The sequence below is a fragment of the Mastomys coucha genome, unplaced genomic scaffold, assembly GCF_008632895.1.
Source record: "Mastomys coucha isolate ucsf_1 unplaced genomic scaffold, UCSF_Mcou_1 pScaffold7, whole genome shotgun sequence".
NCBI lineage: Eukaryota > Metazoa > Chordata > Mammalia > Rodentia > Muridae > Mastomys > Mastomys coucha.
This window is the reverse complement of record NW_022196913.1, coordinates 26,493,366-26,520,556: the sequence shown is the minus strand read 5'-3', so window position 1 is coordinate 26,520,556 and position 27,191 is coordinate 26,493,366. Positions and strand designations below refer to the sequence as shown.

Below are 27,191 nucleotides of genomic sequence, written 5' to 3'. Positions count from 1 at the left end.
TTTTCCAGTTCAAATTCTGTCTTTAACCACCGTTTCCTTGTAACCCAAAAGCACTCCCAATACTCTATACACAATACATGCTTGGGCTATAAATGAAGGAAATCCCTTTTAATGCCTCTATCCTTGATTTGAGTGGAAAATTGACTCCTGGGTTGATCAAGTTGGCCCATCATATTTTAAAAAGGGTAATACAAATATAAAAATTAAACCCTAATTTTCCCTGAAGCAAATGGGCAGGATTAATCTATTTCTTTTCTTTTAAACATTTTCCTCATTCATTGTATATGAAATATTTTTGTCCCTTTTGAGATATTTGTAAAATTTGGTTTCATCAGGATAATAATGCTCCATTCTCTTTCTGAACCTGGTATCAATCCTAGAGAGGGTCTTAGTGTTTGTAAGATATGTCTTACAAACATACTTTGTCACTGGCATCAAGAATACTGCAGACTTTAGTCTCACCTACCTTGACTTTCCAAAGCATTTTCATCATGGAGAGATTGCACAGAAAGACATGGGTTTTCTATTTTCTATTTTTTAACCAGTTGAGAGGAGCATTTGTTGGGTCTTAGAGATACAGAATTGATAGGATTCTGAGTTTCATTGTCAAAATATTTGACTGCAAAGTATCTTTTAGGGTGAGTGCCTTTAGGGTCACCAGAAAGCCAAGAAATGCTGGGAACCCATTCTTTGTGGCTTCTTTGAGGATCAGGATCTTCTCGATTGCTGCGCCACAATATACCCTCAAGAGCCTCCAGGCTTTTATCTTGACTTTTTGGCTAATATCTACATAAAGTTGATTATGTCTGAATTCCACCTGACCTCTCATGGTTGTGGATTTTGTCTAATGCTGCATTATGTTAATCTGAATCCTCAAATTGCATGAGAATTCATATATATGCACATAAGAAACTGAGGGAATTCTGCCTCCAGTTGGTTTTGATTGGTAAATAAAGTTGCCAGTGCCTAATGACTGGGGAGAGAGACAGAGGTGGCTCTTTTAGGATTCCAGGGCAAGGACCAAGGAAAAGATATATATATATATATATATATATATATAGAGAGAGAGAGAGAGAGAGAGAGAGAGAGAGAGAGAGAGAGAGAAAGAGAGAGTGAGAGAGTTGCCATGCCCAAGAAAGAACATATACAGCAGGTTGTCATATAGGTGTTGGGGAATGTAGCCAAAGGGGCTGCAGGTCTGGGTCCTAGGTAGTCAAGACTGAATACAGATTTTAGTAATAAGTTGGGAATATTAGAGGAGGAGGGTACATCAGCCACATGGAGATTTGGAGATGGTCCAACTATTGAGCAGTTTAAGGCATATAAAGGCTGTGTGTGTGTGTGTGTGTGTGTGTGTGTGTGTGTGTGTGTCTACGTATGTATGTCTTTCATTTGGGAACCTAGAACACTGAGGTGGGTAGTGAGGAGCACTACAACTGCTGCTATCAGGAACAATTTAAGCAGAGTAAACTGGGTACAACTACATCACATCACCTACTCTTTATTATAGCACACCAGTGCCTCTCCCTACCACACCCATCTCCTTTCAGTAAGACCATCTTATACTTTATTTAAAACTTCTGAAGATTCCAGTAAGAGCCAGATGTTTCTGATCCACCATCTTCCCCAGGATCGCTGTTGCTCTCAAGACCAATGAAGACTTTGATCTCCTAGCATCACACAGAGATGGCATTGCACCCAACACACTGAGAAGGAATGGCAGCAGGCAATTCTTTCTTGAAGATTCCATAGTTCCTTTTCTATAGATTGGCATTTGAGAAGCAATCAATATTTGGTGTTCCTTCGGTGACATGTTAGAATACATCTGAGAGAATCTGACTAAAGATAGAATATAAAAAAGAAAAAAAAAGAATGTTTTCAGTAGGTGAACTCTTTTCAGTGAACTACTAGTATCTCCATTATTACCTAAGCCTGGTTATCATGAGAGTGTCCCACTCATGATGTCAAGCCAGGGTATGCTGTAGGCAATCTAGCAATTCTGCTTCTAGAAGATAAATGGTAGGGACTGGACAGAATGCTAAGTGCTTAAGAATTATAGCTGTATTTGAAAAGGACTGGGCTGGTTGTGTGCAACCACAAGGTGGTTCACAATCATCTGTAACCTTAGTTCTAGAGTATCTGATAATCTCTCTTCAAGTGCTATATGCATGTGGTACACATACATACACTTGAGTATATATACACACAAACATAAAATAAATAAACAAATAGGTTGCTTTTTAAAAAAGAAGAAAAGGGAGATAAATGGTCATGCCAGGTAGAGGAAGTAGCTGTACAAGACGCATGGAAGAAAGAGCAAATAAAGGTCATTTGTTAATCCTCTGAGGTTCATTCAGGACTCCAAGGCCACTCATGTCCAGCATTGCATGACAGATACTGGATCTCAAAGAGCAGAAGTTAGAGGTCAGGAATCATTAAGTGTGGGTCACTGTGAAACTCTGCTTCTAAAAAGACTGAGAAATCATGTAGCAATTAAAATCTTAGCTTGAGTGAGCCCAGCAAGAACAGGGACACAACAGTTCATACATTCTCATCCACACTGGCTGGTGACAATGTAGCTAGTGTTTAATGTAGCAAACAAAAAGCATAAAAAGCAGAGGCTTGTTGAGAATGGGCTGCATCCAATTCTCAGTTTCCTCTCACTGTGTCAAGCAGTTGCTTGCAGACTGTGCATTGCCTAGAAAGACTATCTTAGCTCATTTGGCTCTATTGTGATTGAAGGGCTCTAGTCAACTCGAACATAGCAAACATAGGCTCTAGTGGTCTTTCCCATCTCCCCTATTCCCTCTGCCTTGGTAAAAAATAAAATAAAATAAAATAAAATAAAATATAAAAAATCATTAGGTTACATTCCTAAAGGTAGCACCAAAGTTATTCCTTTATTTGATTACTTCCTCATCCTGAGGCTATTACGTTGCTGCTACTACATTGCAGCTATAAATATATTGAAGTCTAACAACCAAAAGCTCAGTGGCTCACTTAATTAACATACCAATTAACATTAAACTCCTCATCTTAACACAAGTTTACCTTTATAAACTGCTATTTGACTATGGGCTACATTTGTCTGCTTTCTATCCAGAGGCAGTTCTTTGCTCTGTAAGACAAACACCCTTTCCCCATCTCCATTGTCCCTTTTTTCCCTATCTCCCTCGTTCCCTTTTCCTTCTCATCCCCCCATACTCCCCACCTGCAACTATCTTTTGTCTTTGTCCCTTACCCCCTCCCTCTGTCCTTCTGGGGCAAATAAATATCCTCTGTGCCAATAAGTTAGTTTTAGAGTATCTTGAACTGACTCAGAGGTTCCCTACAGTAAGCATTAACAGAAAGGATGGATATTTCTGTACCTCATTGTGTATTTGGACACTACACTGCCTGCCTAGAATCACCCTAATAGAGTTAAAGCTAAAATGATATTAGGTATATACTTAAAGGAGATTAGGCCCATATGAACACATTAAAAATGTTCAGAAAAATGGGCTGACAATTTATTGAATACACTAAGCCAAAAAGAGTGCAAACCCTCACCTGTTCCCTACAAAGAGGAACACAGTGAGCACTAGGTTAGCAAATGATCCCCAATAATCTGTCATCTGACTACTTGGTGTGCTTTGCTAAGGGATTAACAGGTAGGAAACTCCTCACTGTTACTGGACCTCAGCTCATCTTGGTCACAGCCCTCCAAAACATCCAGCACGTTTGGAGTCCTTGTCTTGCACCTTGCCTCTGTAGCACTTCTGGTCATATATCTTGCCCCTACAACTCACTTTAACCCTAAGGTCAGTCATGACCCTGAAATTCCACTAGCCTAGTACACAATGCCTAGACTAGTCAGGTTTCTCTAGAGTTACAGCATTTATAGAATGGATGAATCCCTCTCTAGATTTTTAGGAAGTGGATTTACTAGAATATTTTACAAACTGCAGTTCACCTTATCCCACAATAGCCAGATGGGAGAGGAAAATTCAAGAGTTCTGTAGTTTCTCAGTCTACAAGGCTGGAAGTCTCAGCTTGTTTTCAATATATGCTGAAACACCAAAGAAGTAGGCTTTAATGTCAGGAAGGGATGTACTTGCTGGCAAGGTTAGAGCAAGTATGTAAGGAACAAAAGCTTCCTCTTCCTTATTCATTTCCAGCAGAAAGTTTGGCCCAGATTAGAGATGGATTTTCCCAGCTCAAATGATCTAGTTTAAAGGTATGTTTTTGTCTTTTTTTTTTTTAGGAGAAAAAAGTTTGAGTATTTATTAAGAAACATGGTAACAATATGTACCCCCAAAAACCTAAGAGTAAATAAGTGTTCTCACCAGAAAAATGTCAATGTGAGTAATGTATTAATATGTGTGTGAATGTGTGATTAGTTTAGCCACTTAATTTATATAACAGCACACATTCCAATCATTCATTTTATATAATAATTACACATAATTTTATCTTTAAAATAGACAAATAGAATAGAATATCTGAAACCCATATGAAAATTAGAAACAAATGAACAGATGGCTTTCTGTCAAGTAAGGAAGCATTCAGATAAATCCTTATCCTAGGCAGAAAATTGCAATAAAGTATATAAATAAAGCAAAATGCTGACATGTGTGCCTCATTTCTTCTCAGGGTACTAAATATCACAGTACCAATTCACATTTTATTATACACACATCCACAGTCATAGTCCAAATATGTTAGCCATTTAGAAAATATGGAAGGTTTTTGTTTTGTTTTTGTTTTTGTTTTTTTTCAAGACAGGGTTTCTCTGTGTAGCCTTGGCTGTCCTGGAACTCACTCTGTAGACCAGGCTGGCCTCAAACTTAGAAATCCACCTGCCTTTGCCTCCCAAGTGCTGGAATTAAAGGCGTGAGCCACCAGCGCCCAGCTTGAAAATATGGAAATTTTTAAGTTTACAGAGTGTTATCATTGCGTATCCAGCCTTTTATAAGAAGGAAGGGCCCTGACAGTAACTACTAGATCATCATGATGCATCATTTGTCCTGGGAATTGAGATATATATTGTTCACAGAACAGGCGTGTATCCTCACCTGCTGATGTATAAGCAAAGCCACGTTCACTCTACCTACATGTGAGAAGGTAAAGTGTGTCTTTTCCTCCCTGAAATGCTATAGAAGCACTGTTCTACTTCCCACATACTCCTTGCCAATCTTGTGTATTTCCAAAAGCTTGCATGCCACAAGAAGAAAGGTAGCCAGAGAGCATGGTCTTCTCATCAAAGAAAAGGGACTCGGACAGTCTTCTCTATCCATCAGAATTTGTGCGAACTGAGTCTAAACCTTAATTCTCAGCGAGTTAAGATGGGCTTTGTTTCACTGAACCAATTAAAGGTATGTTTTACCACCTAAAGACCTGGATGAAAGATGTGTCTTTTCTGAGTTCAAAAGATCTGGATTAAATGCAAGTCTTCTGACCTCAAAGATCTGGATTAGAAGTAGATTTTTCTGCTTTAAATTAAACAAAAATTCCTCACATGAAGGCCTTCCATTTGGGGAATTAGTTAATTTCAGATGTTGCCAAGTTGATAACCAAGAATAGCAATCACAATCTCCAACCCTTAATCTTTTTACTACTTAACTAAACAGTGCAGGGACTCTAATCTACATCTGCTCTCTCTGCCTTTATCAATGTCTCTAAGTTCTTTGGACAATTACAACCTCTTTAACCCTTTTTCAACCATTTTGAAACATGCATATTTAATGTGTTGAGAAGGCTAGGCTGACTCTATGACAGGCTTCAAGTTGGCAGTTTAGGAAACTAGGCCTAAGAACTGGGCAAATCCAGGCAAGCCCTGGCAAGCCAATTACTAATAGAAAAAAAACAAAAAAACAAAAACACCAGGCTCCAGAATCCACACCCTTGTTATGGTTCTGGAATGCCTAGAGTTAGAGCAAGATAAGGCCACCTACCCTGGGATTGCTCAACAACAGTTTCCAGCCTCCACATCCCAGTAATGGTTCCAGAATGCCTAGAGATAGAGTAAGATAAAATCTGTCTACTCTAGAACTCCAATATGCTTTAAATCTAGCCTTCCGAGCTCACTTGGTTGTCTCTCTACTTTGATAATGGAAGACCTCAGCATGCTGGACTTCTGCAGAATAAAACACTCTTTGCATTTACATTCTATTTGAATCTGGGGAGTATCATTCTTTGGAGAATCATAGACCTTACATTTGGGGGTTCATCTGGGATTTGCTGAAGACACCTTGACCCAAATAATGAAGTGTTTTTCCAATCAGCAAGTCTGGGCACCTGGTTGTCTTTTGTCTTGTCCATCTTTGTGTTTTTGTTTTGGGTTCAATGTGGTAGCTGAGTGGGACAAAGCAGATGTATATTTTGTCAACCTGCCAGGGGCAAGGGAGGATGTTCCCAACCCCCTACCAGAAGCTCAAAAACTTGCTACTTCTCCTCTGTATTCTTAACTGGCTATAGGTCTATGGGCACAGGTAGGAAGACTGTCTGAGACAGCTTTTTGGTTTGGGTTGTTTTCCCAGGAATGTCCTTCTGAGTCTGTGTATATTATTTGTGCTTTTTGTGCTCTCAAACATGTTTTTCGTTGATTCCTAGAATGTGACAGGCACAAAGAACCCTATTGGGTTCAGCCCTGAACCATTTTAAGGACATTTGCAGAATCAGAGAAGACTCCACTCTGGTTGTAGTCCCCACAAACTAACCATCTTTTGCAAGAATTAATGGCCCACCTTTGGCCTGAGAAGGGGACTTTCCATGTCCCCATCATTTACAGGGTAAAGGTTTAGTTTATGAGGACTGGGGCCACCCATACCAAATGCGTATCACTACATGGAAATACCTGGTGGAGAAGCCCCCTATTTGCATGAGACAATTTTTGTTACGGGCCTTGCTGCTCCCCATCCTTCTTCCTGTAAAAGAAGGTAAGCCTTGGTCCCATGCGCTCCCTTTCTGTTCCCTCCTTATGTTCCTGTTCCTACTGCAGCTGCTTCTGCTCAGCCAGCACAGGTAGAGGAGGATCAGTCCATGAATCCCCTGGCTCTCCTAGCTTCCGCTTGGAGTCCACTTTTGGCCCATAATGCCCAGAGGCCCAACTCTACCAAGGCCTTACCACTCCAGGCTATGAGACACTCCTGCCTTTGGGACTGAGAAAAACAAGTAGACATTATCTTCCTTCATTTTGTAATTACTAATATGGACATTATTTGCAGTACAAGGAACAGAGATATAGCCACAGAGTTTTATTTCAGAAACAGAAGATATTGGGTGGAAAGCTGTAGCTTATCCAGAACAGAATTTTTCTAATCTGCATCATTTGTCTGTTGCCACCACCAGCCCCAGGACCATCCTTTGTAGAAAGCTCAAACTACAAACAGTATGGCAAGTTCTTACCTACATCTTTATTTTCTGGATCTTTAAAGTTCTCACAAGTTCAAGCTTGTCATGCTATCACAGCAGGCAGTGACTTGTACAGGTCTGGAGCAGGATGGATATTGGCTATTGCTATATGCTCCCTTCCAGGCACATAGTTAAGTGGCTTTTCCTCTAGCTTATGGCTGTTCTAGATGTCGTCTTCTAAAGTCTCATGGGCTGGAGCAGGGGATATATTTCTTTTCACCTGTATAGACATCACAAATATATCCTCTACCTTCATAGCTGAAGATTTATAAATAGTTTCAGTCCAGAGGCAAGAACTGCACAGAGAGTTGTCATTCTCATGAGCTGTTTTCCGTTTCTTTTATTGGGCAGACTTCATTATTTCCCTTAATACAGGTTCCCTGGTGACTCAGGATTCCATTATACTAAATATTAAAACATGTCTAGTGCTTGGTTATGCTGTTCTCAGTCTATTTGTCCTGATGAACAGTGATGTCCCTATTGCTAAATTCTTGAGTTCTCATTGAGAAATGCTAAGATTCCATTCCTCCATGAGCACTGTCATTTATTTGCCTTAATATTTTAGAGGATACATGGAGGGCATGTAGCTTTACTATGTAGCATCAGCGGTCCTGGATGTCACTTTATAGCCCAGCTCTTGGCCTGGTTATTGACCTGCCTGGGCATTACCAGCATTTTCCACCTGACCATACTTTGCCCTGGTAGTCTAATACATCCAAGCATTAAGTCATTTAAGCATTATAATAATTTACATTAACAAATGAGACTAGTACAAAGCCACCTAAGGCTAGTTTAGGGTTTCTAGGAAGGTAGAAAGTGGATTCTTACCAACTCCCCATCCCAGCATCCTTATCATGTGACTTGTGGCTTCTCATTAGCACTGGGAAAAATGCTTTAGACGGCACTTCTGTCAGAAATCAGTATTTATTTCCCTTCAAAGCTGGATAAGGAGAACAAGATAGGGTAGATGGAGGTGAGGGCATCACCCTTATCTGGGGTGGGTCTGCACAGCAGAGTGGAGATGACAGTGAGACAAGTGACATCTTCAAACACAGCACATTTTGTCACCAATTGATTGATGTTGCCACATTCCAAACCTGCTAGGAAACTATTGAGAACAATGTATGACAATTCTAACCATATTAGATCTTAAATAATTACCATGAGAAACTCTGGCAAATGGGCTTTCTCAAATGATACATCACAGGTTTGGGGTGCATGCTCCAGGACAGAGTCTCACATGTACATTGATGATCAAATACCTCACTAACAGATCGTTAACACTGGAGCTTCCCCCCTCCTGATATGCCATTCTCCGTGGCTGACACTGAACATTTCGTGTTAGCTAAGAGACTTTGCTTATAATATCAGGCTCCATTTTCCCTGATGCTATACAGGAGCACACTTCTGAGCTGTGGACTAGGAGACCTGGGCATGGAGGGCACACTGGAGATTATCTTAGTGATGGCCAAGGGCTGCCTTGACAAGTGGAAAGACATTGGTGGTGGTAAGAACTCACAGCTTGGGGCTGTCAATTCTCTAGTATCTTGCTTGTCCATAGTTTTGGCAGGGTCCTGGCAGCAGGCAAGGCATGGGGCACTTCTTTGACAGCAGGTAGTGTTGCCATAATTAGGTGGAGTCATTTATACCCCATAGTTTTCTTGGAGGAGAGCTTAAGGATGTCTCTAGGATCCTAGCAGTTTTGTCTATCCTGGGAAGCTTTTTTAATTGAACATTGTAAATGTTATATTCAACAGATCTCTGTGGAGTTGGGAAGGCCATTATTTAATTTATTTATTTATATCTGATTTCATTAAGTATTCCTGTTTTTAAACAAATTTTATTGGGCTTCACGCTTAAACTTGAAAACATACACAGAAGACTAAATAAAGGATGTCTCTGAAATAAACTACATTTATACTTAGCATAAATCCAAGCATAATTTGGAGAACATTAAGGAATTTGATTATTTATAAGGTGTTTAATCTTAACTTGCATATCCTAATTATCTGTAATGCTTACAACAAGTTAGCAGCTTTAATAAGATCAGCATATTATAATATTATCACTGTTAATTTTAACCTTGAAATTTCAAAAATAATTTGAGTTGAGTTTTATTGGTAACAAAATAAAACTTTAAATTATAAATGTAGCCCAAAAAGGGGATGAAATTTTTATAAAACCATAAACATTGCCCGTAGAGTGATTGAGAACCTTATTTTTTTTAACCTTTTAGAGTGCATCATTATGGAATATCATAGTCCTCTTGTATAATAGTGACGTTTTTCACCCTGTGCTTGAGTTTGGATGTAGAGCTTTATGAATGCTAGACAAGTGTTGAACCTCTGACACTTTGATCCAATTCTTTGACCAGTATCTCCCAAAACTGCTGAGGCCCCAGTTTTTTACTATTGTTCTATCTTCTTCAATGGCCTCTTTATTCTAGTGATTAATTTGTAACGACTCTACTAGCTAACATTTTTGTTGTGTACTCGTTATGTATTTGAACATGAACCACTTTCATTTAATCTTCATTATCATCTTTTAACATGCATAAAAGGCAGGAAGTATAAAATAATTACCCAGAGAGCACAAAGCTAATAATTCAGGAAGCCAGAATTTATACACAAGTAGTTCAATTTCAGATTTCTATGTTCTAGTACTTAATTATACTAAGAAAAGCAGTTTATAATCTAAATATTTGAAAGACATTGATTCTATCAACAGTGATACTGGTGCTAGATGAAACAAAATATTTTCTTGTCTGGGATAGTGAAACTGTCCTAACAGTTAACTGGAGACTGTCTTTCTCATGCTTACATTTGCCTATATACATGCTCACTCCTTGCTGCCATTACATGCCTCTCATCATCATTAGAATATATTGAGATGAGGCTATCTGAAAGATTTAGAGTTCTGGATTTAGAAAAGACATAGGTTTCAAATGAAACTTTTTCTTTTACTAGTTTTCGACCTCTTAGCATTTCTCAGTCTGAAATTTTTAGCATTATAAAAAAGGGACTTGTTTTGAGTTTTAACTGGAATACCTTACATATTTAGGAATGCAAGTACTCAGTAAATATCCTCTTCTACCCCCCCTTTCTGCTCTACCTTTGTTTCGACTTTCTCTTATCTTTCTTCTCTACCATTCAACTTATCTTTTCCATGACTATTGACAGACACTTAGGTTGAATCCACAACAATAGTGAATGCTTCTAGGACTAAACTTAGAAGTGCAAGTGTCTCCAACATTCTGATTTTATTTCCTTTGCATGACTATCCTACTAGGATTATTGGGTCTTAAAGAAGACTACACTTCCCTGAAATGTAGTCAGTGTAGAAAGAGTACATATCTACAAAACCATACACAAATGTTTACAGTAATCTAAAACCCTTCCAAGATCCTCTCCAGCTACCTCCTCAACAGAGCAGGGGAATTCCCTTTCCTGAAAGACCTACCTTGGTTCTTCCCCAACTCTTACAGGTTTGACATACTATTCTGTAAACAGGACACTGACAGTGTCACTTCTGCATCTCTCCGATCTTCAACATAGTCATCAAAATACATTTGAGCCAGGTACAGTGAAGGTACCCAAAAAAGACCAGAGGTGTCAGATCCTCCTGGACCTGGAGTTATAAGACACTGAAAACGGTTGATGTACTAGGAATCAAACATGGGTCCTTTTCAAGAGCAGTATATGCTATTTACTGTTCAACTATCTCTTCAGATTCCTCATTATTTTTGAAAAAAAGGAAAATAAAGAGAGGTTAAAAAGAACTAGTTATTAAATGTCTGTTTGCCTAGTTTCTCTCAAGCATAATTTTTACAGTTTGTTTTTAATTCTTGCAAATGATATCGAGAAAATTTAATTGATTATGCTACCACATTCTATTATCTTCCCATCTTATTTACTTTACATGCCCTTCATTCCATATCAATACATTTTTGAGCTCATTCATTACTTTATAAATACCATACAAAATTTTTTAAAGCTTTGAAAATTATATCTATTAGTGGGAGGGGGGCATGCATGTGCCATGGTACACATTCAGAGGACAACTTAAAAGAGTCAGTCTTCTTCTACCATGTGAGTCCTTGGAATGAAGCTCAGGTTGTCAGGCTTGGGGGTGTCTTCCTGATGAGCTACTTCCTCAATCACAAATACCATAAAATCCTGTTATAAATGTGGATACTTGGGAATATGCTTTGTTCTGTATTTTTGTCTTGATTTTGGTTCTGAAAATTGACTTCGGCCTTGTCCATAAAGAAAGTCACACTAACACTGAGGTATACCCTCACCCCTGGAATATTTTCAAGTAGCTAACAAATGCATATCTCGTTTGCTATTTAGGTAGTGTGTTTGGAATGATATATACCACTTTTTAAATGCATCTCATCAGTGAATGTATGTATTTGAAGAATTAGCTCATAGAAATGGTCAGAGTCAAAGGAACCCACTTTAGTAATTATGGAGGTGTTGACACATTGCTTTGCTGAGCTTCACTGCCTGAAGCTCTGTGGAGAAGTCTCATGGGAAGAGTCCCATGTACTCAGTATGGACAGAGGTCACAATGAATGTTGAAGATGAAGTGACAGAAAATGAGAAGATCCCTAGGTCTCTCTAACTTCCCAGGATCCTTTGTGTCAGGTGGAGGGCTGCTTGTCACGAGCTATACTGTGTGAACCTAGCTTACTCGACTAAGAATATATATATATATATATATTCATATATATATATATACATATATATATATATATATATATATATAGCCTAGAAAATACTAAGAGCCATTTCAAACTTCCTTCTCAAAAGAGATCAACATAACATGGCTTTTCAAACATTAATGAGCATGGCAACATTCAGCCAGGTGTCCATCCCTGTGAATCAGCATAAATGGGCTAAGAACTGCATAACCAATGGTCAGGAACTCTTGAAAATGCATTGTTAAGGAGTCATTCTTCAAAGAGGAAGATAAATACAAAGAAACAACACAGTCTGTCCAATAAAAGAAAACAAAACAGAACATCAGAAGGAGGATACTATGGGCAGCTCTCAGCTCAGGGGGAGTTCTGTAGAGGATCTTGGAGTTCTGAAGGTAGAGGACATGCTGGTGGTGTTTGTGCAGAAGAAATACCATGTAACCACTGGCCCCTCCCATGGCACCCTGAAACACTGCATCTCTCAGGACCATGAAGATGAGAAAAATGTTGTTTCTTTGCTGACTTTCCTTTTTGAAATAACAATATTCACTATTCTTGCCCAGTTGTAAGGTAACTGTGTCTGTGATGGAAAGGAGGAGGTTCATGCTGATCAACGAATTTAGAATCCAAAAGAAGAACAGAGAGAGAAACACATGCAATGCAGACCTCATTCTGAACCTTTCGCACCAGGAGACTCTGGGGCTCATGATGACTGCTTGGACCACTGTGAGGAGACTGCTGGTACAGATAGACAGGCCCCGGGACATCCTTTCTAGATAAACAATAATGTGACAGCCTGCATCACCTAGAAAGTGTCTCAACCCTAAAGCTACAATTGTCATTGGCATTGCCTTGGAAAAAAGCACGATAATATTTGTCAAAGCCAAGTGGATGAGAATAAGGTGTATAGACTTCTTTCCAGGGCCTATAAAAATACATATATAATGCACAAAAATGGAAGCATTTGCCACGGAGCCAATTCCAATCAGAAGAAGAAATATGGTTATTTTGCTAATATTCAGAACTATTTTTAACTTCATGGGCAGAAAATTTGGGATCATGTAAGTAGAGTATGAGGAAAATAACTGATTTTATGTGTATCAATAAAATACATTTTACATCATAGTCTGTTTCTGGTATATGAAAGACAGCCCTGACATGTGCAATGGAATAGATTTTCTTTTCTTTTTAAAGTATTCTATTTTTTTTCTTGACTTTATGGAACATCTTGTACCTTATCTGTGGTATCTGTGGGAGAATATAAAAGAAAAAGATTTGAAATTACAGAACAGATTTATTCTCCTGACTTCCATATTAGGAAAACTAAAGTATGCATTCAAATGTTGATATACTCTGTGTATTTTGCATCTCAGCATGTGTCAGAATAAACTCAAAAGTTTGCCAGATTGAATGCCTCCTAACATTTTTCTATTTAAATATGTTAACATTCCTATCATCAGTTTCTCAAGCCTGCACCTTTCTTATCCTCTCTACCTCTTGAACATTTAGGATAAAGACAACTATTTTTAAAAATAATGTGTCAAGAATAGCAGTTCAAATCTATAATCCCAGAACTTGAAGAAGGGTGAGGCTGGAACATTACTGTGCATCCACATAGCAAGTTTCAGGTCAGCCATGATCATATAACAAGACCCTGTCTGTATTCTACTCCAAGAAGACTCTAGCACACCTTAAAAGCAACACAAAATTCAATGCAAATCAAAACAATTCTATCTTACTGCATCACCATTAGCATCTTTCAGAATAAGTCCTTTCTTCTGCAATGCCTTTTGTTTTAGTACTGTGTTTTAGTACTGTGTTTTAGTACTGTGTTTTAGTACTGTGTTTTAGTACTGTGTTTTAGTACTGTGTTTTAGTATTCATTTCTTTTTAAATGAATATGGCTAAGACCTGTTTTATGCCCTGTCTCTAGTTTCTATATCTTTGGTCCACACATTTTTATACTCCAGAGGCCTCCCTTTAAAACTCAAACTATTCTGCTAATTACTGCTAACAAAGGTCCTGAGGGTTGTTTTATACCTTAACATCAAACCCACCTGCACAGTGCTTCACTCTTGGTACAGCTGATAACATTGAATTAAAGACTCCAGGGGTGAGCTTATGATCTGAACAAATCAGGTACATTGACTGGATACAGCCTGACTGCACTGGTGCAACCTTAGAATGCTGTCAAGAAGGGTGCAGGAGAGAGCTGTCTTCCTGTGGAGTGATCTCACAGCCTCTGAGAGAAATGGAATAGATCTGAATGAGCTGCAGATGATCAAAAAGAGAAGGAAGTCTTCCCAGGTGTTATGGGATACCATGGGATAGATGCAGTTTATGAGTTTGGAATCTCTGGTAATGCCTACTCAGTGTGTTGGTGCTCTAAGCAAGGACAATGTTAAGTCTCATACCAGTTATGGTACTGCCATATCACCACATTCCCATTCTCATGGCAGCTAGATTTACTCAGGTCTTTTCTATCAGCCTGTTAATACAATAAGGGTGCTTTAATTTCTGTCAGTCCCAATTGATTTTTCTTCATTTTTTTCTTTTAGTAATAGTATATCTTCCAGATATTTAATCAATGTGCAATGATAATACATTTGTGGAGTGCAGTGTGATAACCTCAACACCTTGTTTACTGATCAAATTAGAGTAATCGCTGCCACAGAGACTTGGGGAAGTCTCATCATCTAGGGGTACCATTGTCACGACTGCTTTAGCCTTCTTGTAAGTCTCCAGACTCCTCTCTTCATTCAAGCTCTTGACTCAAGGTGTCCTGCTATCATGAAGGCCCGCCATCTGCTGTGCTGAGGGATGCCAGGTCTTACTTTTCTATGACTGCCTTTGGGAGATTGCTGACTTCGCTCTACTTACAGCCACAGCCCCTTCCCCAGCCTTCTGTGTTTGAGTTTGCACACGTTTAGGCATGGACAGGATTTTACACTCTCACAGTTAAACACTCCAACCTCACTACTCACCTGTAGGATATATATCAAACTGAACAGGTGCATAACAAGTTCTCACTACTGAGCTAGACTGCTGATAAGGGACTGGAAGGGAGAAAAGGTTCATTATGTCTCCCAGCTTGAAATAAGTCCAGCTCAGCAAGAGGCATGGCAGCGGGAGAGTAGGACAGTTGGTCACTCACATTCATCAGCAGACAGGAAGCAGAGATGCTCAGCTCCTGTTCCCTGTTCATTCTGTGCTCCAGACCGTGGACTGTTGCTACCCACATCCAGGCAAGTCCTCTCACATCCAGGCAGGCCTCCCACATCCAGGCAAGTCCTCCCACATGCAGGCAAGTCCTCCCACATCCAGGCAGGTCCTCCCACATCCAGGCAAGTTCTCCCACATCCACGTATGTCCTCCCACATCCACGCATGTCCTCTCACATCCAGGCAGGCCTCCCACACCCAGGCAAGTCCTCCCACACCCAGGCAAGTCCTCTCACATCCAGGCAGGCCTCCCACATCCAGGCAGGCCTCCCACATCCAGGTAAGTCCTCCCACATGCAGCAAGTCCTCCCACATCCAGGCATGTCCTCCCAATTCCAGGGAGGTCCTCCCACTTCAGTTAAACCCACTGGAAACTCTCTCACTGAAGCACTCAGAGATGTGTCTCTTCCATGATTATATATCAATCAGTCTGACAGTGAAGATTAACCCTCACACAATTCCCCAGAACCAAAGCAATCAGGACTGGCCCCTGCTGCTTGTACTTGGGATGCTTTGTCATGTGTGTGTGTGTGTGTGTGTGTGTGTGTGTGTGTCTGTGTTTTAGTTTTTTTTCGAACAGGGTCTCAGGTAATGGAGTCTGGTCCTGCCTCAAACACTCTTTGCAATTGCTTTGAAACCCTGGTCTCCAGCTTTTTTCTGGAGCAGATATAGGAAGGTTACAGGTCTGTGCCACTAGGTCTGTCTTTGATTGGATTATCTGTGTTTGTGTTTTATTTTTCTCTTTAAGGCTACTGTTAGAAACTCTGTGTGAGCCCTGGCTTGTCCCAAAGTCTTAGATGATGCAGCCTCACAAGTAGGAACACCAGGTACTGGCTTTCAGTCTCAGTTTCCGATACTGCAACATGAAAGATGCCAGTCTGTGCCCATGCTTTAAACAACTCATGCTGTGATTTGAAATTCACATCCCATAGTGCAATAACATTCCAGACAAAACAATAAGAACAACTATAATTAATATATTTAAATAAAAGTTGACTAAACTTAGTCAGAGACCCAGAATCTGTTTTTAAAAATGAATGTTCAAAATAGTCTTCAAACCCTCATGCCATTAACAAATACTTTCTGTTTGTCTGATATGGGTTTTGGCCTTCCCCTCTTCCTGGGAACTCTGCCTTAATCTTAGTGAGGACCCAAAGCCCCAAACCAGATTTGTGGTAAGCTTTGAAACACCTATTACAATAGTTTAACAACTTTTAGACTGATCAATTTAAACAGTAGCAGGAGACAAGGGAAGGGACCTTCCTAAATAACTTTTGGATCATACCTGGAAACTACTTAAAAAGGCATGCTTTACATTGAGCTGTGTAACAACTCATGCAGGCAACTGTGTCCATTTCAGACACAGTTTTCTCAAATAAATTGGCACTCATGATTAATGCTTCATAAAACAATCTGATTTTTAGTGGATTATATTATCTTATAACCTGTGCCCTCCAAAAGAGAACTATAATTCAATCTAATAGGTAATAGTTTTTGTTCTGTTCATCTAGTATATATTGATGATGTTGACTGAGATGCTTGTTCTTGTATATGATTAGAATGAGTGCAGAAAAAAAAACATGTACAGAGGAAAAAAGACAGGGGGAGAAAGAGGAAGGTTAGGAAGGAGAGAAGGAAGAACTTGAGGAAATAAGAACTTAATGGGTAAAGGTCAAGTTTGTCCCTATGTAAGAAACACAATGAAGATTCTGTGAAAAGTAATCATCCTGTCAGTCACAGTACAGGTGAGAGCAGAGGCCTGGAGAAGAGAGATGTTTTTGGTTTATGTCTCCCCAAGAAACCATAGAAGCTCTTGAATCACTTATTCTCCCACAAAGGAAAAGAAGGAACACATGCAAAGGCCACCCCTCCCCACCTGAGCTCCCCAAAAGTACTGGCTCCTAAGTGGGGAAGCCTAGTGCTTAGCCATCTCTCTAGCTGTGGTACATACCTTTGGAGATCAGGCTCAGCAAGCCCTATGCCTTACAAACAAAACCAGCTTATGTGCTTTTGAGGGAGCAACATCAAAGAGTGTTAAGGCTTGCTCACTACAGCAGTTGCAGCAAAAGAGATGGCCTGGGTTATCCTCAGGCCAGTTGAGCCCTGCAGGGCTGTATTTGAAGCTTCTGGGTTTAAAAAGTTCTTGTTTGCAGTTCTCAGTGTGGAAGAGAAGGAAGCCCTGTGCAGAAAATTAGTCCCTGAAGTATAACTCTCTCCCTCCACAATTACTACAGTTTTGTTTTACAGTGTTTCAGACTTAATTAAAAATTAATTACCTTATGTAACAAACTGTTGAAATAATTCTTGAAGGAATAGTCTTAAATTTAATTAACAGAAGGGTATGCAGTCAAGATAGGAACAGCAGCCAGATTCCATGTCTCTCTTAACCTTCACTAAACTCCAGAGCCATGCAGCAGAAGGGAACCTGCTTTATAGGCACAGAAAAAGCAATGTCCTGTTCTTTCCCTTGATCTATTTATGCCCACGATGGTTCAAAGTCTTCCAAAGTGATTGTTTCCTTCTTTGTTCATTAAACAGTACCTGGGACCCCAGCGCCTATGTCCAGTCCCCACCTCCATGGGTCTCACTCATGAACACTGTGCAAGTGGCTTATGTGACTGTGTTTTTCTGAGATGTCCCTGTCTACTTGGATCTTACTTTTCCCCCTTTCCTTTGAGCATGCTTCAATCTTGATGCTATTGTGGATAGGTCTGCAGCTCATATTCCTGGTCCTCTGTACTTTCTAAGTGGTTTAGAATATAAAGGCCAAAGGTCAGAAGCAGGAACAAAATGATCAGGAGTCCTAACAATGCAGAAATGCATATTCCTGGTCCTCTGTACTTTCTAAGTGATTTAGAATATAAAGGCCAAAAGTCAGAAGCAGGAACAAAATGATCAGGGGTCCTAACAATGCAGAAATAAAGGTAGTAAACCAGGGGGAGCTGTTAAACCAAGACTCCAAACAGCCCTGACTTTGCTCTCTCTCTTACACTTGGTTAACCCTTCTCTCATCTTGGCCACTGAATTTTTAACTGTCCCTGGAATGATCTCTAGTATGTGCTTCCTGATGTTTCATACCCTGTGGAAGTATAGAAGAAATGGTTGGCCCCCTAACATTGATGGGCCTGCTGCTGCCTTCTCCCATTTTGGGGACACATATATATGAGGGTTTCTCACAGGACACTTCAATTTTGGGAGTCTGAACCCTAATCCCCACCCTCTAAGGTCACTTCTGGGACATGGTTTAGATACACAAGTCCCTCGTCCCCCACACTCAGGCAATCCCTCTCCCTGTGTCTCCAGGGCAGCGACACCCCAAAAGTCAAGGCCCACTGCTAAATCACAGAAATCAAAGACAGGGTCCAGCCACCAGATATAACTTGGGTATACAACTTTGGTACATCACCAGTGCCTGAGAGCACCTGCCAAGTCACTTTGGTAGGGTATGTGGGCTGCCGAGGCTCAGAGGTGGAAAATACACCATAGCCATCTCGTGGTTCCTCTGGCCTTGCAGAAGTGGTTGCTTGGGTGTCTGGCTGCTATCTAGTTGGTGTCAGGTATAGGTGCTGATCTGATGTGAACCCAGGCAGTCACTCCATCGACTTTAATGGAGGTCGGGGAGGTCAACAGCATCAGGAACGGCCCTCTCCACTTTGCTTCTGAGTATTCAGCACATTTCTTAACATATATCCAATCTCCAACTTGGTACTTATGTGGAATCTCTGGGGTACCTGCATTATACAGGGCACTAACTTTAGGTCGCAATTCCAAGTGGCTGGTCTGAAAAGCTTGCTATTGAGCAATAAGATCCTTGTAAGCCTGAAAAGTCACCCTGGGGTTACCAAGAGCAGGAGTCAAGGGAGTGGGTATCCCATGCAGGATCTCAAAGGGGTCAGGTTAAGATGGTAGGGGGTGTTCAGGGCCAAGGGGAGGGGCACCAACCAGTCTGAGACAGTCTGCAAGGTCAATTTATCAAGGTCTCTTTACCTGCTCTGAGCTCTGGGGACAGTATGCACAATGGGGCTTCCAATTAGTCCCCAATATCTCTGACAATCCCTGACTTACCTTAAGAGACAAAAGCTGGGCCATTGGCCAATCCAATTACCTTGGGCACTCTGAATCTCGAGAAAATTTTCTTCTAATATCCCCTTAGCTACCATTGTAGCTGTTTCCTGCTTGGTAGGGAATATCTCAACCCATCCAGGGAAAACATCTACAAACACTAGAAGGTATTTGTAACCATATTTTCCTGGCTTAACTTCTGTAAAATTGACCTACCAATAAACTCCAGGCTGTTCTCCCCTAGGTCTTTTGCCCTGTTTACTCTTGGCTGCATAAACATTAGCTTATGCTGTTCTACTGTATAAGCTAATTCTGGCTCAGACCCTGAGGTGTATACATATATATATATATATACACATATATATGTGTGTGTATATATATATATGTGTATACATATATATACATACATATATACATATATATACACACACATATATATGTGTATACACACACACACACACACACACATATATACACACATATTAGGTCTTTTAACTGCTTGGACAAGCTTTCTGTACCCTAAATGAGTCCATCTGTGCTTTTGGCCCAGTAATCCATTTGCTTACTTTCTGGGGAGTATAATTCTCCCTTCTTGTGTACACCATTGTCCTACCTTCTCTTAGTAATAGTTGGTAGGGTGGCTAGCAATCTGAGTCCTTTTTTTCTTCAGTATGTTCTAGGTGAGGCCATATCTTAGTCCAATCCCAATTCCCAGTGGATGTCTCTTGCAGAACCATAACCAGGATAGGCTCCTGTATAGCCACTTGATCTGCCTGGTCAGGGACACTGAGTCTCTTCCCTTCTGATGTCTTGGGCAATGAATAATACTCACAGTTGCTTGCTTCATTAGATCTAAGATTTCCTGCTTGTTTTTTTCTTTCCCCACTGATGTGAGTAGTCATCTCTCTTGGTATATAGCCTCGTGGAAAGGACATACCTGCTGTCCATGTAGACGTTGATCTTTTTGCCTGCCCCAAGGTCCAAGGCTTTGGTCAGAGCTATCAACTCTGCCTTTTAGGCTGATGTTCTAGGATGAAATGGTTCTGCCCAGACCACTGGAACCTGTTCACAATGGTGGCTCCTGCCTTGCATTGTCTCTCTACCAGGTAGCTGCTGCCATCAGTGAACCAGGTCACCTCTGCATTGGGAAGAAGCTGATCAACAGGTCCTTTTCCTATCCCTGGTTCTCAGCTAGAATCTGCTGACAGTCATGAGCTGTCAGATTAAAGTCAGGGTCAGGTAACAGAGTGGCCAGGTTGATGGCCACTAGTGACGTGAAGGTCACCCAATCTGAGTTTAGCAACAGTCTGATAATGAGTCATGAGGGTGTTGGTCAGCCATCAATCCAAGGGCTGGCAAACAATGCTCTCCAAGGCATGGGGAGCTGTCACAGTTAGATTTTGCCCCAGACTCAATTTATCAACATCTTTAATTAAAACCACCACTGCTGCCACTATCAGTAGACAAGTAGACCACCCAGCAGCAACAGAGTCTAAATTCTTTACTGATAAGCAACTGGTCGCTTCCAGGGGCCCAGCCTCTGAGTGAGCACTCCCTTAGCTATCTCTCTGTTTTCTACTACATAAAGGTAGAATGGTCTGCTGGCATCAGGCAGTCCTAGAGCAGGGACCTCCAGTAAAGCCTGCTTAATCACATCAAAAGCTCTTCTTCACCTCAACCGAAGGGCTGTCTGTTTTTAGACAGGGGTAGAGGGAGGCAGCCAATTCAGCAAACTCTGGAATCCATAGCTAGCAGAACTCGACCATGTCCAGGAATTCCCGTACCTATTTGGGGCTCTGTGGAGGAGGGATGTGCAGGATGGTCCCCTTTGGAGCATTAGAGAGCCAATGCCGGCTGTCTTTCAGCAGGTAGCCCAGATAACTTACTTTTCTCTGGCAGATTTGGGCCTTCTTGGCTAAGGCTTTGTATCCCAATTCTTCTTAGTCTTGGGCCCCAGTTTTCTTCAAAGGCAGAAGTGGAGTAGTCCAAGCTGATTGACACTTCCAGAGGATCCCTAGTTCTACGAGCCTGGTAATGTGGGGCCTGATTCTGTCCTGAGCCTCCGTTAACATTGGATATTGGTGCCCAGACACCCGGGAGGCTTGGGCTCTAAGCTCTCTGTAGATTCCTTCCCTGACACTTTTCTCTCTTTCTTTCTTTCTTTCCTTCTTTCTTTTTCTTTTTCCATCTCCCTTTCATCTTCTTTCTTTCTCTTTCTCTGCCCCTTCTCCTCCTCTGTCTCCCTGTTATGGTAGACTTTCTCAGGAACCTGCACTAAATCCCTCAACAACTTATCCTGTAGTTCCTCTAGTCTCTGAAGCTTTTTCTTGATATTTCTACTAGCCTGGTCTATAAAAGCCATATTTGTGCTCCTTGCTGCTGGAGTCATAGGGTGTATACTGATGGAATGCCTCCATGAGTCGCTCTGGAAAGGGAGCAGGTGGCTCATCTGATCCCTGTCTAACCTCACATACCTTGACCAAAATTGTAGGTTGCCATGAGACCTGCCAAATTGAAATTGAACCTGGCCCCTTCAAGTGGTACCCCTTACCTTCTGAAGTCATAGTCAGGTCTAATCAGGGGAAACCCACCATCAACTACAGCCTGGCCAATCGATGGTGCCCCCATGTCTTGGAGGATCAGAAGTTTCTCAGATCCTGATCTCTCCTCCCATGCTTCTTTCTTCCTGACACCTGGAACCTGTGGGGTGGGTCTTGGGAAAGAAAGGCTTTTAGCTTTCATCTACGAGGGAAGAGGGAGGTCCTCCACTAGATTTTTCTAGTTAACTACATAGGGCCCTTGGTCCAGGTGCTCTAAGGATCCTGGCCTGAAGACTCTCTCCTCTATTGCTTTTGATCACCTGCAAGTCAAAGGTCCCTACAAATGGTTCATTCAGAGAAACAGAGAGTAAATAACTTGTCTTTCAGTCTATCTGATGTCCAAAAAAAATGTCATCAGTCTAAGTCCAAGAACATAGAACAAGATACCAAGAAACACAGAGAAAAACAATTACCACACAAACTGCTCGACCTTGCCATGGGTGGGTGTCCAGGCCCATGAACACAGAGAAAGACAACACACAGTTCACCCCTTCCATGGGCCCAATTAGAGATGCCAGGTGCTCCTGCACACACAGATAACAAAGCCAGATAACAGAGTTGCTCGGCCTGCCAGCCACACCAAAACAAACTAGGTGCTTCTGCACACAGCAGAGGCCAGATAAACCAGGTTATAGCAAGACTCCCACCGATATTGTCTTGCCATTTCCAGAAGGAACAAAGCCTTCCCTGCTCCCTCCAGGGGGACCTGAATCGTCCTTCAGTTCCCCGAGGTCACGATGTTAAGGCACATCTGCCCATCGCACTTGACCACACCAGACACTGTAGGCTCTCTGAGCCTCCCTTTTACAGACTCAGACTTTGACAAACAGAAAGACAAATAGAAACCGCGGTAAAAACTCCAGACCTCTGATTCATGGCTCCAGTGTGTTCCCACAAGGAGTCGATTCCCAGCCAATGCACCAAATTTAAGACCCTGTTGAGCCTTAGCTTACCGGAGACCCCCTGAGTGAATCACATGGAGCCTGATCAATGCAAAGAGCATGAGGATTTTTATTCCAGTCCACTGGGGCTGTCCCAGACCCTAAAGAAAGGAGGTGACCCCGCACAGCTTGTTCAATGAACTTGTATACAATTTTCAGGGCAGCAGCCATTAGACACAATGTGGTTGTTAGAACAGTGTGACTTTTTAAACTGACTGGCCTTTAGGGAATGAGGTGGCAAGGACTTCCCTTGTCTGAAGTGGAAGGTGGGCAAAGGTCCACCCGGTGATCTGAGGAATGTTAATTAGCCTTTCCCTTCTGGAGAGTTCTACTACCTTCCCAAAGTTCCTGAGCTTATCTTATAAGGGAAATTCCTGGCCTCCCAGTGTTTTTTTGAGATCTCCCTGTCTACTCAGATCTTACAGACAGACTCCACACCAACAAGGATCCTTCCCTGCTAGGGAGGATAAAGGTCAGGAGGACCTCAGAACTCATTGCTATAAAAGTCACTCAAGCCTTCTTCACCACTGGGAACATGCTTTGCATTCACTGCCTCAAGACCCAGCTATACCAACCACTCTTGGGCATATACACAAAAGATGTCCCACTACTCCACAGGAAAACTTGCTGAATTATATTCATAGCAGTTTTATTTAGCTGAAACTTGAAACAATTTAGATATCCCTCAACTGAAGAATGATAAAGAAAATGTGGAACATCTACACAATGGAATAGTATTGATCTATTAAAAATGAAGACATTATGGATTTTAGAGGCAAATGGATAGAATATCTTCCTGAGTATGGTAACCCAGAGCCAGAAATACACATATGGTATGTACTCACTTATAAGTGAACCCTAACCATAAAGTGCAAGACAACCATGCTACAATCCATAGGACCAAAGAAACTAGGTAATTAGGGGGTCCCAAGGGAGGATACATGAATCTCACTCAGAAAGGTAACGAAATAGGTAGATGGAAAGAAGGAAGTGGTTAGGAGAGTAGGTGAGGAGGGGACATCAAGTGTGGGGAGAGGATAGGTAGGAGAGGCCTGGGAGTAAGAATGAAAATCAGTTGGAGGTAGGAGGGTATGGGGCAGGCATATCTCTGGTGAATAGGTGGAGGCCTGGGACTGGAGAGATTGAAGAGGATACCAGCACTCTATGGGGGTGACCCTAGCTGAGATTCCTACCAAAGACTGAAGTGGCTACCTCCTGTAGCCAGGCAGGACCTCCAGAGGAGGGAGCAGAACATCAATCTACCCACAAAATCTTCAAACCAAAATTTTTCTTGACTATAAGATGTGCAAGGATAAAGATGGAGCAGAGACTGAAGGAACAACCAATCAATGACTGCCCCAACTTGAGGCCCATCCCATGTGAGAAAGCCACTATTAATGATAGTCTGCAATGATTGCAGACAGGAATCTAGCATAACTGTCTTCTGAGAGGCCTCACTCAACAGTGGATGGAGGCAGAGACAGAGACCTATAGCCAAACATTGAGCAGAGCCTGGGGAGTCTTGTGGAAGAGTAAAGGATAGAAGTAAACAAGTTGGAGAGGTCAAGGATGCCACAAAACGACCCACAGAGTTAACTAATCTGGCACCATGTGAACTTGTAGAGCTTGTACCACCAAACCAAGAAACATGCAGGATCTGGACCTAGACTCCCTATACATTTGCAGCAAATATGCAGTTGGTCTTGATGTGGGTCTCCTAACAAGTGGAGTGGGGGCTCTCTCAGTCTCTTTTCTCTACCATTGGATTCTCTTCCCCCTACCTGGACTGCCTAATTCTGCCTCAGTGGAGGAGGATGTGCCTTGTCATGCTGGGACTAGATGCCCCAGGGTAGGATTGTAGGCAAGGGGAGGTGCTTCCCTTATATCAAGGAAGAGGGGATAGAGGAGGGATTTGTAAGGACAGGACTGGGAGGAGAGGAGGGAGGGGCTGTGATTGGGATGTAAAATAAATTAAAAATGAAAAGAAAAAGAAAGAAACCAACAAAGAAAAAAAGAAAAAGACAAAAATATCAAGTACACTTATGACCCTAGTAAAATAAATGTTTTTGTGTCTTTATAAGATTAATCATATCACTGGATTTAATCAACTATAATCCACTTCAGTAATGAGACATGTTGAAGCATGCTAGACTATCAAGGTGTAGACCAGGGGTTCTTATTTACTCACACATAATTTGTAAATGTTGTATATGCTTTCTTGAGTGTAGTTTAATAGTGGTTTTTGTTTTCCAATGGTTTCTTTTTCAGATCTTTGTTTGACTGTGTGTTGGCTCTAGCAAAAACATTTGGAGGTCTTCTCTTTTCATGTCAAGGTGAAGCCTTGTATAGTGTTGGCCTTTTTCCTGAATAAATGTTTGGAAGCTCTAATAGCAAAATTCTTTTGACTTCAGAATTTATTTTCATATCTTGAGTGCAGTAACATTTGTGTATAAATATTAAACTTATTCAATAAAAAGAAGCTTCCTATTTCTAAAAATGTTCTTTGTTTTGTATTTTGTTTCTCACCATGCTGTGTGGATCTCACTACATAAACCAAGCTGGCTTTGAACTCACAGACATCCATCTGTCTCTGCCTGAAGACTGCTGAGATTAAAACCATGTGCCATCATGCTCAACCAGAGTTTCAGGGTTTTATGCTTCTTCTTTCAACAATTTTGGTAAAGTATGTTTTTCTTCTAAATGAGTCATCTGTCTGTGTGGGGCAACTGGACCAGGGAGAACAGGCCTGCCATAAGAGCGAGGTTGAGAAGCCTCTAGAATTCTTGAAAATTTTATCTTGAGACTAGTAGGAGTAAAGATCACTCCCTCCCTATTCTAGGTTTAAGTACCCATTGGTAGGAGTTTCCAAGGACAGTGTACATTACTGTTTGGGGTTGAAGTTCTAGGGACACTTTACTTGCATGAAGAGGGATCCCAGGTGCTTAAACCTGGAATTTGGCCAAGAGGTTATGATACTTCCCCAAGAAGGACAGATGTAGGGGTCAGAGGACTACATACTCCTGAATAAAGAGAGCTGCTGTGGAAAGACCCCCATAGCTGGGGAGACCCTCACTCAAATCTCAGGATAACACAACCACCCAATAACTCACGAGAGATGATCTTGCTGCAACCACATGAGGTTTATTCCAGATCTGGGGTCAAACTTATAGCCTGGCAGGCCAGATGGGTTCGACCATGAGCACAAGGAGTAAGTGGTATTTAAAGGGAAAAACCACAAACTAGGGGGGTGAAAGGGTTACCAGGGAAACATAACAAGAGAACAATAGAAAATTCCAAAGGAACCCACTACCTAGCTGAGTCAGGTCACAAGGAAGTCATCCTGCACACTCATTGGCTAGAGGAATGTGGTTTGGTCAACGCTATCTTCTTAATGGCTGACCGCTCCTAGGACTAATTAGATGACCAATATCCTGGGGTTTGGTCAATGCTATCTTCTCAATGGCTGACCGCTATCCTGTTCCTGGAACTGACCAGTCCACATTCCTGGCTCACAGAGACTTCCTATGCCTTCTTTAAGTAAAGGTTACACATTATACATACATTTCTATTAAATGCCCTCATTTTAAATTCTAAGATTCTCCAGCCTTTCACTGTTTTACTGGAACATTGACGAAGGGAGCAGTTTCATTGAGTATCATCTAGAAGAGCCGTTTCACTTCCCCACCCATAAAGAGGAGCTGTAACCCTGAAAACCATCTCTGAGGAGGCCCTCTCCTATTCTCTCCCCCTACTCTGCCAACACGCACTCAGTGTGGCAGAGACCCAGTAAACTCACCTCCCTGGACAAGCTTCCTCCCTTTCATTGTGGCTGGTTAGCAATTGTGCTAGAGTGCCCCAAGGGCAGAGGAATATGTCTGGTCTACATTTTCAATTTTATTTTGCAATATACATGTCCTATTCTCTGTCCGTTCATCTCCAGGAATAGTTCTGGATGTGTTGTCTTGGTTAGAGTTTCTACTGCTGTGATAAAACATCATGTCCAAAAGCAACTTGGTGAAGAAAGGGTTTATTTTGTTTACATTCCCAGCAAATAACAGTAAGTACTCTCAAGAGGAGTCTAGGCAGGATCTTAAGGCAGAACTGATAGAGAGGCAGCTGGAAGAGTGCGGCTTGCAAACTTTCTCCTCATGACTTGCTCAGTCTGCTTATAGCACTCAGGACCATCAGCTTTAGAGAGGCCCTCCTGTGGTCTCCCTCCCCAAAGCCTGGACAGTAATGCAGCGTTGTGGAAGCGGCTACATTCAGTAGCTCC

General features: G+C 41.5%; 1 protein-coding gene and 1 pseudogene across 1 annotated transcript; one reads left to right on the top strand and one right to left on the bottom strand.

Annotated features, from left to right (window-relative positions):
- Positions 1–6,825: 6,825 nt before the first annotated feature.
- On the top strand, positions 6,826–7,898 carry LOC116082636 (annotated as a pseudogene).
- A 4,336-nt stretch (positions 7,899–12,234) lies between these two features.
- LOC116081860 (putative vomeronasal receptor-like protein 4) lies at positions 12,235–13,146 on the bottom strand. The gene has a single exon (XM_031358577.1). The coding sequence runs from the start codon at positions 13,132–13,134 to the stop codon at positions 12,235–12,237; it is 900 nt and encodes a 299-aa protein (XP_031214437.1). The 5' UTR covers positions 13,135–13,146.
- Between the last annotated feature and the right edge of the window lie 14,045 nt (positions 13,147–27,191).

Coding starts and splice junctions, on each gene's coding strand:
- LOC116081860 (XM_031358577.1), bottom strand. CDS start 13,134: ATGAAGTTAAAAATAGTTCTGAATATTAGCAAAATAACCATATTTCTT.